General features: G+C 38.9%; 1 protein-coding gene across 4 annotated transcripts in view; it reads right to left on the bottom strand.

Moving 5' to 3' along the window:
- The window catches only part of sfmbt2 (Scm like with four mbt domains 2), a 69,041-nt gene that overhangs the window by 16,223 nt on the left and 36,777 nt on the right, over positions 1-16,041 (bottom strand). For all 4 annotated transcript variants that reach the window (XM_030720127.1, XM_030720126.1, XM_030720125.1 and 1 more), the window contains 9 exons: positions 9,437-9,525; positions 7,590-7,839; positions 7,247-7,344; positions 5,757-5,858; positions 4,660-4,890; positions 3,373-3,499; positions 3,084-3,197; positions 2,959-3,001; positions 1,500-1,567 (listed from right to left, as the gene is read on the bottom strand). In XM_030720127.1, the coding sequence (XP_030575987.1) occupies positions 1,500-1,567; positions 2,959-3,001; positions 3,084-3,197; positions 3,373-3,499; positions 4,660-4,890; positions 5,757-5,858; positions 7,247-7,344; positions 7,590-7,839; positions 9,437-9,525 (1,122 nt within the window). The remainder of the gene's footprint in view (positions 1-1,499; positions 1,568-2,958; positions 3,002-3,083; positions 3,198-3,372; positions 3,500-4,659; positions 4,891-5,756; positions 5,859-7,246; positions 7,345-7,589; positions 7,840-9,436; positions 9,526-16,041) is intronic.

Below are 16,041 nucleotides of genomic sequence, written 5' to 3'. Positions count from 1 at the left end.
TAAGAAAGCCTTCCAAGAAGACAGAATAAAGGCTATTTTATTCTATGGTATAGTTTAAGTTCCATGTATACTTTATTTTTCCTTTTCTGCATACAGATGTTGTATGCAGTCAAACCATTAAAACACTGCAAATTCTCAAATGGAAACCAATTAGCAGTTCATTTTAAAAGACCTGTGTTTTTTTTCTTATTTGAATATTAATTATTGCTCATTATTAAGACAAAAGTATTTCTCATCTGATTACTTGATTAATCAATGGAATAACTGATCGAATACGTGATTACTAAAATAATCGATAGGCTCAGGGTCGGCAGGTCTCTAGTTTTCCTGTGAATGGCGCTAGATTGGAAATGCTACTCATTAAAATTACATGAATGTCTAAAAATAAAAAACCATACTTTAAATTAAATCATTTATTTATGCTTAAAACCTACGAAAGAAAAGGCAAGATCGCCAAGTACAGCAGTGGTGTCATGACGCGCGCTTCATCGCACCAACTCTGAGTATGTGTGTGGTTTGTGGGCTAGTTTGGATTGAACACTGAGCTCACAATGATATGTGGGGGAAAAAGAAAACTTAAAGGAGTATAATAATCAGGGATTATGAAGAGAAGCCAACATGGAAGAAATCTGATCCCTCATTGTAGTTCTTGTTTGTACTTTTACTACAGTGTTTTGGATCATCTGAAGGCTTTTCAGGGAGCTTTTAGAGCAGCCTGACAATAATTTACAATATTCCAGCCTTGAAGTAACAAATGAATGAACTATTTTTTTCAGCATTACTCTGAGACAGGATGTTTCTACATTTAGAAATACTGCAAAACTAGCAGTACTGAAAGAGAGCAGTCCAACACATTTGTTTAATGTGTGCACTGAAGGACATATCCTTATGAAAAATGTCTCCAAGGTTTGGCTGAAATGACTCACAGTGTTACCGGAGGTCTAGGTAATGCCATCCATCATAAGTATCTGTGTTTCTGAGGCTTTTAGGAAGAATTACAATCACAGAAATACCTGTACTTTAACTATTTTATTACAACTTATTTATTGTCCTCCCTGCCCACAATACCCCCACCCCTCTTCTCCTTCCTCCTCTTCCTCACTGCAAGTGATAACTTGCATTTCACCTGAAAGGATGCATGAAGTCACTTTAAGTCAAACTAGTAGGGAAATCCCTTAACAGCCCCTACAGATTTTAATATATCATCACTATTTGGAGCAAGTGATGTCACATGAGGAAGTTTGATATATCTATACAGCAGTACCACAGTGGCATTATGTAAATGAAATGAAATATGTAAATGAAACTGAATAACATGTTAAATAACATTAAAAAAAGGAAAGCAGATCAGAAAGCAGCAGTATCACACACACAGATCCTCTTTTTACTGAAACTCAGAGTGGAGAAAGAGTGGGGTTTCCCTTTAACCCTCGTCATAGCATCTGCTCATCTGCATTAATCAACACAGATAAATCATATGTAATGTGGCTTTTGATTACCTAGATCCAAGGTGGCAGGCTGGCAGTGGTTGACAGGACTCATCTCAACAGGCTGGGACGGAGCCAACCTGCAGGAAAACACAATCAATCCAGTCAGACTAATCAATAAAATTATCCAAGGGATCTAATCAAACAGGAAACAGAGAAGTCAATTCAGCCGATCAATCTGCACAGCAGCAACCGCTTTCAGTTTCAAATTAGAAACAGGAGCGTCGGAAAGCTACAGGGGGGCTCAGGGGTGGAGGGGGTGCTCATGGGGGTACTGATGAAAGGATTCTCCTGAAGGTACGAAATGGGATTAGTGGTTAGATGAGTGAGCTGACAAAGTGCAGCTGAAGACCTCATATTTCTCCCGCTCTCTGACCGCCGCTCCCTTTCTCGCTCCCGCCAGCAAACAGCAAAACACGCCATTCGTCAACAAAATCAATCAGTGCCCCAGGAAAGCAATTTCTGCCCTAAAAAAGCCACAGTTTCAATTAATGGGTTTGAGTGACAGAGAGGAAGAAACACCTTCAGGGTTTCTCTGAAGAAACTTGTACTGATTTTTTTTTTCACCTCACAGGTAAAGGACAGAAACCAAAAACCCACAAATGATACCATTTTTCTGACCACACTGAATTTAAACCGATAACAGCGGTCTTCAGGTTACAGATACATGCAGCTCCTGTTTCACTTTCATCTGCAGCTGAACTGTTTTTTTAACACTTGGGAAACGTGTTTAGGTGCAGTTTTAATGACAGCGAAAATGCAGGCTGCCCGATCACTTTGACAAATAGTGGTAGGAATAGCTAGAAGAATTTATGTTAGAAATTATGTCACTAAATTCCTTCTCCCATCATCACTCCAACACAGCATATTATACTACATTTCCGAGGTCCGAAAGGGTAAAAAAATTGAGGGTTTATCAAAATAAAAGCACAAAGAATTCAAAGCTGTGTAATACACTGCTTTGTGAGGGAAATACCAGCACATTCATCCAACTCATAGACTGTACGTAAAAGATGGTGGTAGCCACTCCAATCTTAACCAGTAATTTATGAAGTTCAGGTGTCCCATCTTTTGAAACCAGACATCATGAGGGTGCAGCAGATCTGACTGTGAAACTAAAGGGCACTGCCTGCTCATACAGTAACTACTCGTCAATCATAACAGTCATAAAATCACACCCTTGTGCATCCTAACTGAGAGAATAGATGACAAATTTAACATCATGCAGAATTAACTAAGACTTGAAACTAGTGATTGAGAGCCTACACACCAGCAACGAGTTCACTGAGGCCATAGATCAAGAGAGAATAGTCATTTTCTTATAAACATCTATGCAAAGAGAGGAGTCACCCTGATTGTCATTAGAAAGAATTTGAAACCCAGCTGCTGTGTCCATCTTTAAGATCAAGTCTATAGTCAGAGTCCACATTGTTGGTTTTACTTTCAGTTTGTATAATGATGTGCTTCTTACTGTTTCTCTGGCTGGACCACAGCTATCTTCTTCTGCTTCTGGCCTGCAGAAAGAATCAGAGATTTTGTGTTAAGCTGTCACTGTCTGGCCAATTTACATTTGTGTATATTTGTTTGTGTACATACAGACAGGCTTGATTGGAGGGGTCAGAGGGTAAGCGTTGGCCTCGCACCAGCCGACAGGGAAGATGTCCATGGACTCGACGTCCACGATGCACTCTGACAGAGGCTTCGGCACACCTGGAGACAGGTAGACAGCAGAGGGAAAGTAGGGGTGAGGGAACTGTCACACATATACAGACCGCTTTTTTTTTTTTTTTTTTATCTTCACTCTGAGGCACAGCAGGAGTCCCTGACACTTAATCCTCACTGCATATACACACTCGCACACAGGCACACACTCAGACGTATGTACCTTCCAGTCGGAGCCACAGCAGGCGTCCTCTGACCTGCGTGATCTGAGCCACACACACCTCCGCCGGCCGGTGAGGGTTCACTGCCTCGAGCCACATGTCCTTGGCAAAGCCTCTGTTCTGCCATGCCTGAACACATACATGCACACACACACACACACACACAAGGGTAGATGGGAGAGAGCGAGAGAGAGACAGAGAAACAGGGAGAGTTTATTTTACATTCAGAGCAGGGATCTAACCTGAGGTAACCTAAAGCCAGGTTCAGATTACAAGACCTTCAAACTGATTTAACCCTTATTTTCCCCTTGAAGGACTTCAAACAAGGTGCTGTAACAGGGATTTTGCAGGTTCAATGCATGTAAACTGTGTCAGATGGGTCTAATAATGTCCTGTTTACAATTTGTCTCACTGTACAATGTCAACCTAAAAAGCATTAATGAAGTGCAGCTCAGTCTTTGAGTTTTTCTGACATAAAGAAATATATTTAAAAAACAGGCATTAGAAGTGATATAAAGCTGAAAAACGTGCAAGTGCAGAACATTTTGTGTTGCATCATCCAAATGCAGCAGCTTCAGGTTTTAAAACTGTATTTTTTTAAACACCTGACTAGAGCAGAATATACTGTCAGACACTATTCTGCATCATTTCTTGCATTTTCTGATTGGATCTCATTGGTGCAATCTTCTTTTGTTCTCAAAGCTTGTAGTGTGATTGGGACGGCACAGCATTATGTAATATATAGCGGGGCTCGAGACAATTAGGGCAGTGAAAGTGCAGGCAGTGGCTTTCCACTACAAGTAGCAATGTTGAGGTAATTTGCAGGATGTGCTAAAAAACCTTTGAGCTCAGGACAATGGAAATTAAAGCAGACGAGATCCAAATGAAATCAGAAAATCAGCATCAACTGAGTCTTTTGTCTCTGCTTCTATGTTGCCTGTTCCTGGTAATGTTGGACATAATAATAACACCATGGATTCAACCATGTGTTTGATTAAGTTTTTCTCTAGTTGCTACCCTGAGGTGTTGTAGGAATCGTGCTGATTTATAGTGTGCATAACCAACAAGTCTGCAAAGTGTATGGATGCACTTTTCAAGCCAATGTTTCCTGGCTCAGATTGTAACATTAATTTATGGTAGAGAGAAAATGACATACATTTGCTTGTTTAGGACTCCAATCTGGTTTTAAAATGTTTGCAGCAGCCCTGCTGAAAAGCAGCTTCCTAAACACACTGCCATCAAAACACTAAAACTAATCTTTTAACATCAGGACTGTTCTATTTTCTTACATCAGGAAAGCAGGCGTCAGGAGCTGCTTCGGTCCCGCTCTGCTTCAGGTAGTCAGCCCAGTCAAAGTCCTGGCCCTCGTAGCTCCGAGGCCTCTCCAGACCCACACCGTTCTTCATACACCACTGGACGGGCAGGATGCCAGGTGAGTTGGCGTGGCACACCACAAATTGTGGCTTAGCATCAACAAAGAGGTCGTCAAGCATCACCTGGAAGTAGATCTCATTGTAGACCTGAAGGGGAAACAGAAGGACAGCATTTAAGTCCCTTTAGTGCAACAATTTCAATACATGTGAAACAGATGATTTATTCTCCATCTTTTAATGCTTGGACACAACAAATGTAAGAAAGATAGTATGAAGGTGCATCATGGGTAATGCACAATCATTCTTTTGTCACACCTGTCTCCCTGTGTTATGAATTGCTGGATTTATCCTGTGAAACAAGCAGGGTTGTTAAATTATCAAATTTAAAGCCCTAAAATTGAGCATAACAAATCTCATAGCTGCTACGGCCTGCCTACAGTTTCTGGTCCCTCTGCAAGCCGCTCTGCAACCCACCTCCACCCCAGCTCCTCCTTTCATGCTGCGTCAGCCTTAATGATACAGCTGTTGTCACTGATGCCTGATGTTGCTGCTACTCTCCCCACCTTATAGTTAAGAATATTGTATATTATATTACGAGAAAACTTAAAACTGGAGTGTGAATATTAGAGAATACTGAATAATCCAGTGGCTTCAACTCTGAAAAACAACAATTAGCTAAGTTCCAGCTTTGAATATCTGTGCGATTTCAACTCGAAATACCCAATTAAAAAAAAATTAAAATGCGGGAAAAATTGTGTTTAGAAAAATAGGATGAAACATCAGGATTTTAGTTCCTTCTTGGTCCCACGTGGTTAGTCGTGGAACAGAAACTTTATTATCCATGTCTGAGAAACCTTCCAGCTGATTCCGGTCATGTGGAACAAGGACTCCTCCTTGGAAATGTATGTTAAAAATCCAATGCCACAGTAATAACAACAGCTGAAGAATGCTCTTTTTATTTTTTTTAAAGTGTAGATAAGCCATTGTTTTCAGAGCCTTTCGGTGTGACTCACCTTTGTGACAGAAACAGGGCAGATCTGGAGCTGCTCCCATGGAGAAACCATCTCCAGCTTCATACCCGTCTTGAAGGAGTGCTTGGGCAGGTCTACATGGTCCTGACACAGTAAAGTCAAGAGTTTTAGATAAATGTGCTCTAGTTTTGATCGCATGCACACACGGTTGCACATACATACGCACACACAGACAGACACACATGCACGACCATGTAGGTCATTCAGACTCTGCTGGGTGGCACTATAATGAATGAAGCACTCAGCGAGGCTTTATTCAGGCTGCTGGCGATCATTAGGATGAATTAAACGTAAATTTTTGCTTTTTTCAGTCTGCCACACACACACATTGTTGTTCTGGCACAATGACATCTTTTTGCATTGGATCTGGCATTGATAAGGTTGAGTTTCCTGTCATTTCTCTTTGTTTTTGCCTCGTCTGTTCAAACTGACTCAAAGTGTAATCAGCACTTCCTGTATCACACGGTACTTTCTTGGTTTCACAAGAAAAACATTCTCGGGCCTTCTCTGCAGCTTTTTTTTCTGTTGTATTTGATGACACATGATAAACTGTAACTGTATGTAACAGGTAATGCCATGACTTTTTGCCATTACTATTCTCCTTATTCCCCCGAAAGTGAGTCGGCTCTATTTATTCCAGCCTTTTCTGCGTCATGTGGTCTGTTTTGGTCATTTTAATCTTTTAATCGTTGAGATTTTTCTTTCACACTTTTACTCATCTGTCCCATTCAAATTAATTTCAGCTTCTGCACCCTCTTGCTTGTGCAACATTAGCTTCAGTCATCTGCGTCTTTGTGGGAGGCGTTCAAGCACAGCATTAGGTGGACATCATCCACACTTTGACAACACTGTGAGTCCAACACAAAATCATTCTAGTCGTGCAATAAAACAGAAGGACACGGGATAAACGGTTATGTGTCGATGCAAAGAATCTTCTGTTAATGCAAATGATGGCAGGTTAATAAATTACACTTTCATTTGTGAAGTTCTGCAAGAGTGCATCAGCTTGCATGAAAAGCACAGTTTAATGCTAAAGATCTCACCCTTGTTTAACTTAGATCTGCTTAATCATAATTTATTCTGGCTCTTTATCATGAAGGTACATCAGTTCTTTCTTTCCTTTTGTTTTATCAGGATGGATAATATTCAAATGACCTGATGGAAACGAGTTCAGCTGGTAAAGTTCCAATTAATTCCCCCCTTTATCCCATTAAATAGTTTATTTAGTGCACAGAAGGTCACCTGAACATGAAAATGTAAAAGTTCCACAGATAGACTTTTAATAATAAATTAATAAATGGATGAATGAATATATAATTATTGAGAATTTAACTGGCATTCAAGGGCATTTATTTTTCCCTATAATTGGTACCCAGTAACGTAATTTCCTGGAGATATAAAATAAAGTGTGAAATGATAAATTAGCCATAGTTCACCCCAATCTGGCTGTCCTGCAGGCTGCGGTGACTCACCTTGAACACCTCCAGAGGCAATGGACTGTTGTGCCCATCGAGCTGAGCATCCTTTAGCTCCTGCTGCCAGTTGGAGGTGCTCTTCATAGATTTGAGCTCTAGGTGACAGAGATACATCGGAAGGTATTTAACATTTTTTTTCCCTTAAACCTGAAAAACACATAAAACTGCTTGACAATAGTTAGAGAGCAAAATTAATGTTAATGAATTTGTCTTTATGTTTCCATCTGTAGGAAAACAAACTGATGATTTAAGTATTAAATGCATGCTTGTAACATGAAGTAATGCCACCCACAGCAGCTCCAGGCTGAAGGTAAAAGCTACAAACCTATTAGATTCTCACCTGTTGGCGGTTCTAAGGTCAAGTGGTTCTCCTGGGCCCAGCCGAGGGGCCGGAGCCTGACATCCAGGTAAAACAGCCAGGTGTCATGATCATGGTACTCTTCGGAGATGCCAGCATACCGCAGACGGAGCCTCCCTCCAACGTTCTGGATGACTCGGACAGGCCAGTAAAGGTAAGGGTCTGAAAGGTCCTGAAGCTCCAAGACGGATCCGTCGACAATCAGATCCACGGTGTTCTTACCTCGTAGAGGCTAAAGGGGACAGACAGAGAGACTTCTTATGGATTCAAAAAATAAAAATAAAGAATACTGGTCACAGAGCTGCTCCAAAGGCTGGCATAATAATCACTTTAAACCTCAGTGGGAAGACCTTCTATGCGTTACCTTTACATTAAGATCAGAGAAAAAAAAATGAGGAGTATCAAAAGGGGAAGCTGAGCTTATAGAGCTTGAAAGTTTTTACATGATCACACAGGCATCTGGGCCTGTTAATTAGCCTGCTCTCACGAATGTCAAGAATTACAACAAGCTCTTGTTTTCTGAGTGTTAATGAGGATACAAATCTCCAAAACGTGCCAAAACACTTTAATTTATCTGCTCTGACAGTGTTAGAAAAGGTGCCAGGCTTCTTTCTTTGTTTCTATTTAAATATCTTTAGACAATCGTTTTAGATTAGATCACATGATAACGCCGTATGCTGAGTTAATGTGTCAGATTCTATTGTGGAAAACGTGGTGGGTGGAGAGGCCATACATAATAATCTATTAAAGAACACCAAAAACATGATGAAGTACCTGATTTGAGAGAATTTTAACAGTATGTGTGCATGTGCACTACAATTTACAGTCGCGTGAAGGAAGAAAACCCGTACATGTAGAGTTTTTGAATAACTAACTTTTAAGATCCAGAAATACTTCTAACTTTTTGTACATTTCCACTCCTCTGCAGTAATGCTGGCATCACTGCACCAGGAATAACGACTCATTTTATTGAACATCTGGAATTATTAATGACTTCTCTGCAATGTTTTACACTTGCAAAGGGCCTGACTGGACCCTGTGGATTTTGGCTAGCACAATCTGGCCTTCTGTTTGGCCTCTGCTTTATATCACCATAGCAGGTACAGAATGGAAGCATGTACTGTAGCCAGTTTCTATTATAGAACTCTTATTTTCATTTCAAACTCGACATTTAGTTCTGCTGTCGTCAAAGATGACTTGGCATTTTAATTTTTTTATGAATTTTTGAAGACACATAGCACGTTTAACCTCAATGACTACTTCTCCCTTATTTATTGGCTGAATCATCTAAATTTTGCTACAAGTATCCACTGAGGGAAATCCTTACAAAATACTGCAGATGTGTTTCAGATTTGACTTTTTAGTTTTTACAAATTTTCAAAAATTTCAAGAAATACTGTAGATTGATTATTTATAAGCTGACTCTTCTGAAGCTTGGCTTCAGTATTCATTGGTAAAATCCTACAAAATGTATTTGGATGTATGGATTTTCCATTTTTGACTTGTTAAAATTTTTACAAATTTTTGACATTTTCACGGAAACTGTACAATGATGTGTAACTTCAATAGCTACTCCTCCCTTATTTTGTTGGCCAATTCTTCTGAAACTTGCTGTACGTATTAATTATGCAAAGGTCTAAAGAATGCTCCAGACAGATTTACTGTACATTGATGTTTAACGTCAAATTAACTTAAATTTAATTAACTTTTTCCAGATGCGAGGTAGGGCCTGAGATGACCATATTGGGGATCATTACAATAAGATTTTTCAAAATTGAAGAAAATATAGACTCTCCTGTGTGTCATTGTCTATATAAATACACACTCACCCCCTCTAGCAGGTTGGCTGGTGCTGTTCTGGCACCCGTCAGGTCCTGAATAAGAAAGTCTGTCCAGTCGTTGTATTTCTCCTTGATGGCTGGGGGGGGGGAGATAAATACAAAGCCAATACTGAAAAACATGTAGACCACCGCAGAATGGAAAGTGAGCACAATATGCGTTGCTTTATAGTGTTTAATTATTAAACATGTGCCACTGCAGAGCGCTGTTAGATGTAGCCACTGGAGAACAGCATGCAGAGGAAGTGCATGCATACACTTGCAAACACAAATGTTTCTGCTAATTCAGGTGTTTCAATGCATACAGACTTTTCAAATTAAAAGAGCAGGTGGCGGTGTTTGTGTCTGTGGCCTGTTTGTGTATTTGAGTGATTTCAATAATTGACCTTTAGGTAAAACAAGTGACGTGTTTTTTCCTCCCTGGAAGTGCCTTAAAAACCTCAATAGGCTCAATAAATCTACGAATATAATACTCAACACATTACTCAGCAGTGATTGATGGCTGACATCTGTTTGCTTTTTAGGCTTACGTGTGCAAAAGAGAAGCGAGAAAAGACACCGTATTCTGTAGGTTTTTACAGAAATAAATACATCAGAATGAAAGACCCTGACTAACGGCTTACTCAGTGCTGTTGTTTCTGTATTAATGTGCAAAAAAACAGCTGCAAATCTGAGCAGAACAAAGGTAAAACTTTTAGATGTGGCTTTTCGTGGTGCTATACGAGCTTTTCTCCACAGAGAAGTGGGAACGAAAAACAAGTTTCGTCTGAAATTTTACATACGAGAGTTCACCGGGATACTTGTAACTTCCTCTGTGATCAGCAAAATGGTGCACGAAGTCAAAATGACTGTCAAGGTGCTGCCACAAGTTTGTGTCATGTTTAATACCACAAATAAAAGTGGGACAAATCAGATCTGAAAATGTAAGATTCAGTGTGTCCTTTAAAACAAAACAAAACAAAAAAAACAATCTGGGGCATAAATAGAAAAAAAAAAAGCACCAACTTTAATAAATAGTGAAAAATGTGTTAGCTAGAATAAAACTTCCCCCTCTAAAAAGTCATTTGTGCTATTAATCAGCCCATAAGTTTTGGTTTTCATGAGTCAGACTGAAATGATATTTAAACCATCACTATCAGATAGGGGAAATACATGATGTTACTTAACTTACATGATTTCATTTTTGATAATAGGATGACCGGGTTGCCAAAATGTGGACGGTGGCCACCGGGTGAAAACTAAACCAATCTAACGTAAAACTTCCCAACAAATTTGGACATAGAAATTGATTTATTGATTTTTGATTCCACTGTCACATGATTATTCTGGAAAGCATCCATAAAACCTTCTCAAAGGTTTCATGGATGCTGCTGAATTAGACTGAAATAACTTTAACTGTGTGTACCTAATAAATTGGCTGAGCATAGTAAGAGACTGATACGGGTTAATGTTAATCATGCACAGTCTTCTGTTTTAACTGGAACTGAATAAAGTCTCAGTGTTGTTGCTTAACAACATAATTTTTAAAAAATGCAAGATTGATTGTTAAAATAATCTATAAAATGTTATTAAAAAAATAAAATCGCAAATGCTAAAATTGTAAATAAAATACATGTTTTAAGATTGATCTTAAAAGTGTAGATGGAGGGGGGGGCGTGTGATGGAGGGCTGCAACAGTCACACTGAGGGACAGTTCAAATCTGTTGTTTTCTATGAAATATAGCATCACAGTAAGAGACGAGCAGCTTTGAAATGCACTCAGATGTCGACCACTGCAGCGCCCTTTGTTTCGCTTGTGTCAGTTTGGAGCTTTGAAACAGCTTTTTGAACAAACTTCAGGAAACACGTTATGGGCTTCAGAAATCCTGGGTACAGGAAGCTGCAGTAGTCTGGTCTGGAAGATGTTAATGCAGTAATTCCCGTGTCCATGCCCTCAGGAGAGAGGATTAACAAGGGGAAAACTTTTACCACTGAAATGATTTGTTTATCAAATGTCGGCGCTGAAATGACACAGCAGAGCGAGTGGATGAATGCTGGTTATTGACTGCCCTAAGTTACTGGTTAAAATTGTTCTTATCTGTAGCCTTTGGTTCTCAGTAATTAAAGGGTTAATTTGCCTTCTCTGTTGCATTTCCTTCCTATTTTTTCTCTTTACTTTCTATTACTGGATTCATTATGTTAAACTATCCTCTCAACAAATGACCCTGTTTCTGTAAGCAGCAGCGCTTTCTTGCCTTTTCCTTACAGAGGAAAAACCTTTTTCTTTTTTTTAATGCCGAGGACTTAAATTGCAACTGAAAGATTAAATTAACTGCTTGGCTAATTGGAAGGAAAGGATGAGCCTGAAGCATTAGGAAATGCCAAAGTAAAATAAATAGGAATAGAAAAGCAGCAGATCTGAGCGCATGCATCAGATCAACGTCAAATCAGGATGCCAGTTTTTGTAAAATGACTCGCGTCAGAGACACTAAAGCCTTAGACACTAAATCTCTAAACACATATTTAGATATTTATTTTTTACAAGGTTTTTCATTCATGCAAAAAATGGGACATGTTTAATTAGATACTAGAATCATTTCCATATTACAAAGTGCTCTTTTTTTCCCCTCAATATCAAACTTTTCACTTTTATTTCTGTCTGTATTCTGAAGGCTTTTAGCCACAGGAGTTTGTGGCTAAAAGCCACAAACTCCTGTGGAAGAAGGAGCCACAAACTCCTTCTTCTGGTGTTTTTTTTCTGATTTAAAAAAAAATATATATAAATTCCCATCTGCAAAATCTTTCAACTCTAATGTCAACAAAACAAAGAGAGAAATTTTAAACTGGGCTTTTTTTTTTCTATGTTCTGATGTTTGAGCTCAGAAAATATGCAAATTAGTATATGTTTAACATATGCATCTTACTTAGGCTCAATTTGTCTGAACACATTGGAAAGTCCTGGAAAGTTATTGAAAAGCACAAGTTTGTTATAATTTCATAGTCAGCATGCAGAGAATGCTTCACTTCAACCTGAAATTAACTGCACCCGCTTTAAAACAATGGTTAACACGTTAGAGATGAATCCCCACAACATTACCGCAGTAAAAATAGCCTGCACAGCGTGACTTCTAGCAGTGCACACAAATGCACACGCTGATATATGAATGCACCACGCTGACCAGTGCTTCAAAGCCATGCTAACCAGCCAAGTTAAAACAAATTTGCATGGGAGCATGTGGTTTTCGTATGCTTCCTGTTTCCCATAGTGCAACAGTGTTATATAATGCCTGCTTTGCTTTTCATTTGCTTTTGAGTCTTGAAAAAAAAAAAAAAACTTCCCTTCATTTTCCAAAAATGCAGAACTTATATTCAAAGGAATTTTGTGGAAAAAAATGTTAGTTTTTCCTGTTAGTCACTTATAGAAGAAAAAAACAACAACAACAACAACGCAGACACTTGTTGGAGTTACTCAAACGAATGAGTCACAGTTGCAGAATGACTGCAGCGTGCTGAGAACTGGCATTCCTTGCAGCTCTGATTAACATCAAGCTGAAGTAAAAGAAAAAAAAAAAGGTCCATACACTGAAACACGCCACTGCTGACAATGAAAATGGGTTGAGAAGTCTTTTTTATCCAGTGTTTCTTTTTTAAGCGTGCACACTTCACCGCTATCTTTTTTATTCCTAAGTTATCAATCAACATCACTAAGAGAGTTTTAGATGCAACAGTTAAAGCCGACAATTTTTTTCAGTAAAAAGAAATACCTGCAGTCATGGTAGAAAAATGAAGTTCTGGGTTTTACATGTCAGGAAATAAAAAATATCTCGTCTTTGCATGTCTTAAAGTTATGTAAACATAACCTGAGATGAAAACCAAAACATGGCATAATAAACTGCCATTTATTTCACGAAAACAAGGTCAAAATGCAGAAACCCTGTGTGAAAATCCAAGTACACCCAATGATTCAGCAGTTTGCAGAACCACCTGTAGCAGCAATAACTTGAAGTAACTGTTTTCAGTATGACTATCAGCCTCTTTGTGGAGGACTTTTGGCCCACTCTCCTTTACAACATTGTTTCAGTTCATTCAGGTTTGCAGGTTTATGCACATCTCTCTTAAGGCCACATCACTGTATTTCAACCAAGTTGAAGTCTGGACTTTGAGCGGACCACTGCAACACCTCGATTCTTTTCTTTTTCGGCCATTTTTTTTTGTAGATCTGCTGCCATGTTTGGGATTAATGCCCCTCATTTAAAAATATGTGCATGGAAACTGTACATATGTTAGTAAATCAGAGTCAATCTGAGGCAGCAGACATGTGCAATCTGCACACTGCCATGGCCCCATTTTTCTATATGAGGAAACACGTTTACCTCAAGGTGAAGGTGAAAAAAAGCTTTAATAACAGAGGGTGCTGAATATCATTGCTCCTGAGATGCTCACTGTGGCTCAAGTTTTGAAAAAAAAAAAAAAAAAGTCTGGATGTCAAAATTAATATGAAAAAAAGACCAAAAGAAAAAGAAGAAAACAGGAGCGCATTAGCTCTCAGCCTGAGATGAGAAACTTAATGCAATTAAAAACAAACAGGAAACCAAATCCAGATTCTCCAGCATCCGTGGGATAGTCCCAACAAATTGGACTGGAAGTGAGGACATCCAGGAATGATATTTTTTACCAAATATAATTAATTGTAATTCTGAGCATTTTGTTGCTTATAGTATTTTGGGAAACTGTAAATAATGAGTAAAAGGCAATAATAAAAATACTATTATTACCATTAGTAGAAGTATTCATTATAAAGACTAGTGATAAAATGTTCTAAGACAGTCAGCCCTTCCTTTGTTCATACTCATGCTCAGAGGCACGCCAAAATTTGCTTGTAAAGTACAAAAAAAGGTATTAAAAAAAAAAAAAACTGATTTGTGCACGAAATGTTTGTATGAACCATTGATGCATAGATTTGTGTCTGACAATGGTTTTCATTTACTGTTTGTAAATGAGGACCACTGTTTTAGCTTTAGCTGCTGGCCTCACATTTGACTCAAGAACACTTTGGTATAAAAAGGTTTTCACGGTTGACTCAGTGACTGCATGGTGCCCAGTTCCTGTGGCTACAAAACAAGCCCAAAGCATCACCCCTCCACCACCGTGCTGACAGTCGGTTATGAGGTGTTGGTATGTGACGCTGTGCATTACGGCCAAACATCTTCACTTTGGTCTCGTCGGTCTAAAGGACAGCTGTGTTGCCATGATATTTCTAGAGAGAGGAGGCTTTGTACTGCCATGAATTTTAACCTTTAACATGCTAACTGAGGCCTGTGGAGTCTGAGATTAAGTTATTGGGTAACTTAACTTGCTGTACACCTTTATACTCCTGGGAAGATGGACGGATGTTATCCACTTGTGAATAATCTCTCTAACTGCACAATGATGGACTTCAGACTGTTTTATAACCCTTCCCAGACTCACGGGCAGAAAACTGCTGCTTTTATAAAAGGTGCTCACACTTGCTAATGATCAGTTAATCAAGTTCATTTGATTAGCAGCTTAATTCCTATGGAAGCAGTAAGGGTGTACTTAGTTTTTCACACATTGTTTCTGCATTTTGGTTTGATTTTTGTTAAATAAGCAATGACATGATGCAGAATGTTTCATAGTTCATCTAAGATTGCATTTACCTAGTTTTAAGGACCTGATTATTTTTTATTATGCCCTGAAAGGTAAAATTTAAATAGGGTGTCCTTTATTTTCCCCATGACTGCATGTTCATACTTATCTTACTGGAGGCTCTTCAAGCAACAACCAAACCAGTTAGTCAATCCAGAAACATGAAAATAATTCAGTATCGGTGCCAATTTTCACGCTTTTCTCCCCAAACAGCCAATCATTTCCTGCACAGCTAAATCAGGAAAAAAAAATAGGCCAATTATGTTGTTTCCCTGAAACACACAACCGCTTCATCGGTGCGGTGGTGGGCATATCCATCCGTTAGCACAGTAGACATGTAGGTACGTGTGCTTGCTCAGGTCAATCTGAGTGGATGACTGTATTAACTAACAGGTAAACTCATAATACTGTGAAACGCAGTACATGTGCAGCAGAAGTATAACTTAACAGTCAGGCAGTAGCTTGAAAGTAAGCAGGGTCTGAACTTCTCTTGTAAAGTCTCAGTTTTCACACTTCACACAATTATCATCATTTGTCTTCAAATGAGTTGTGCCACAAATGCCTTTGAGGAGAAATTTCTTTTTCTCCGAGTTTAAGTTTCTAGTCACAAGCAGCATCTACAGCAATCAAGCCTCTTATGAAGGATTAAAATGGAGTAATTAAAGTTTTTGATAGGAAGCTGATATGATCACACCACTGCCATGTTCTTAGGAAATTAAATATACTAAGATTTGATCATTTTATTACATTTGCTAATCTTTAAGGCAATTATAAATGCAACCTCAGGTGTTCAGTGACCTTGTGATTCTACTTAACTTTGGGCTGAGTAACACACTTTAAGCTGCCATGTGGACAACCAGCTTTTTCAGTTTTGGTAACAGATGCTGCTTATCTGCAGGAGTCAAACTGGATCCTGACTGGGATTCGGTTAAACTTGAACTGAAACCATT

This window comes from Archocentrus centrarchus, chromosome 23 (genome assembly GCF_007364275.1).
Source record: "Archocentrus centrarchus isolate MPI-CPG fArcCen1 chromosome 23, fArcCen1, whole genome shotgun sequence".
NCBI classification, from domain to species: Eukaryota; Metazoa; Chordata; class Actinopteri; order Cichliformes; family Cichlidae; genus Archocentrus; species Archocentrus centrarchus.
The sequence above is the reverse complement of the archived record's forward strand: the minus strand, read 5'-3'. Positions and strand labels throughout refer to the sequence as shown.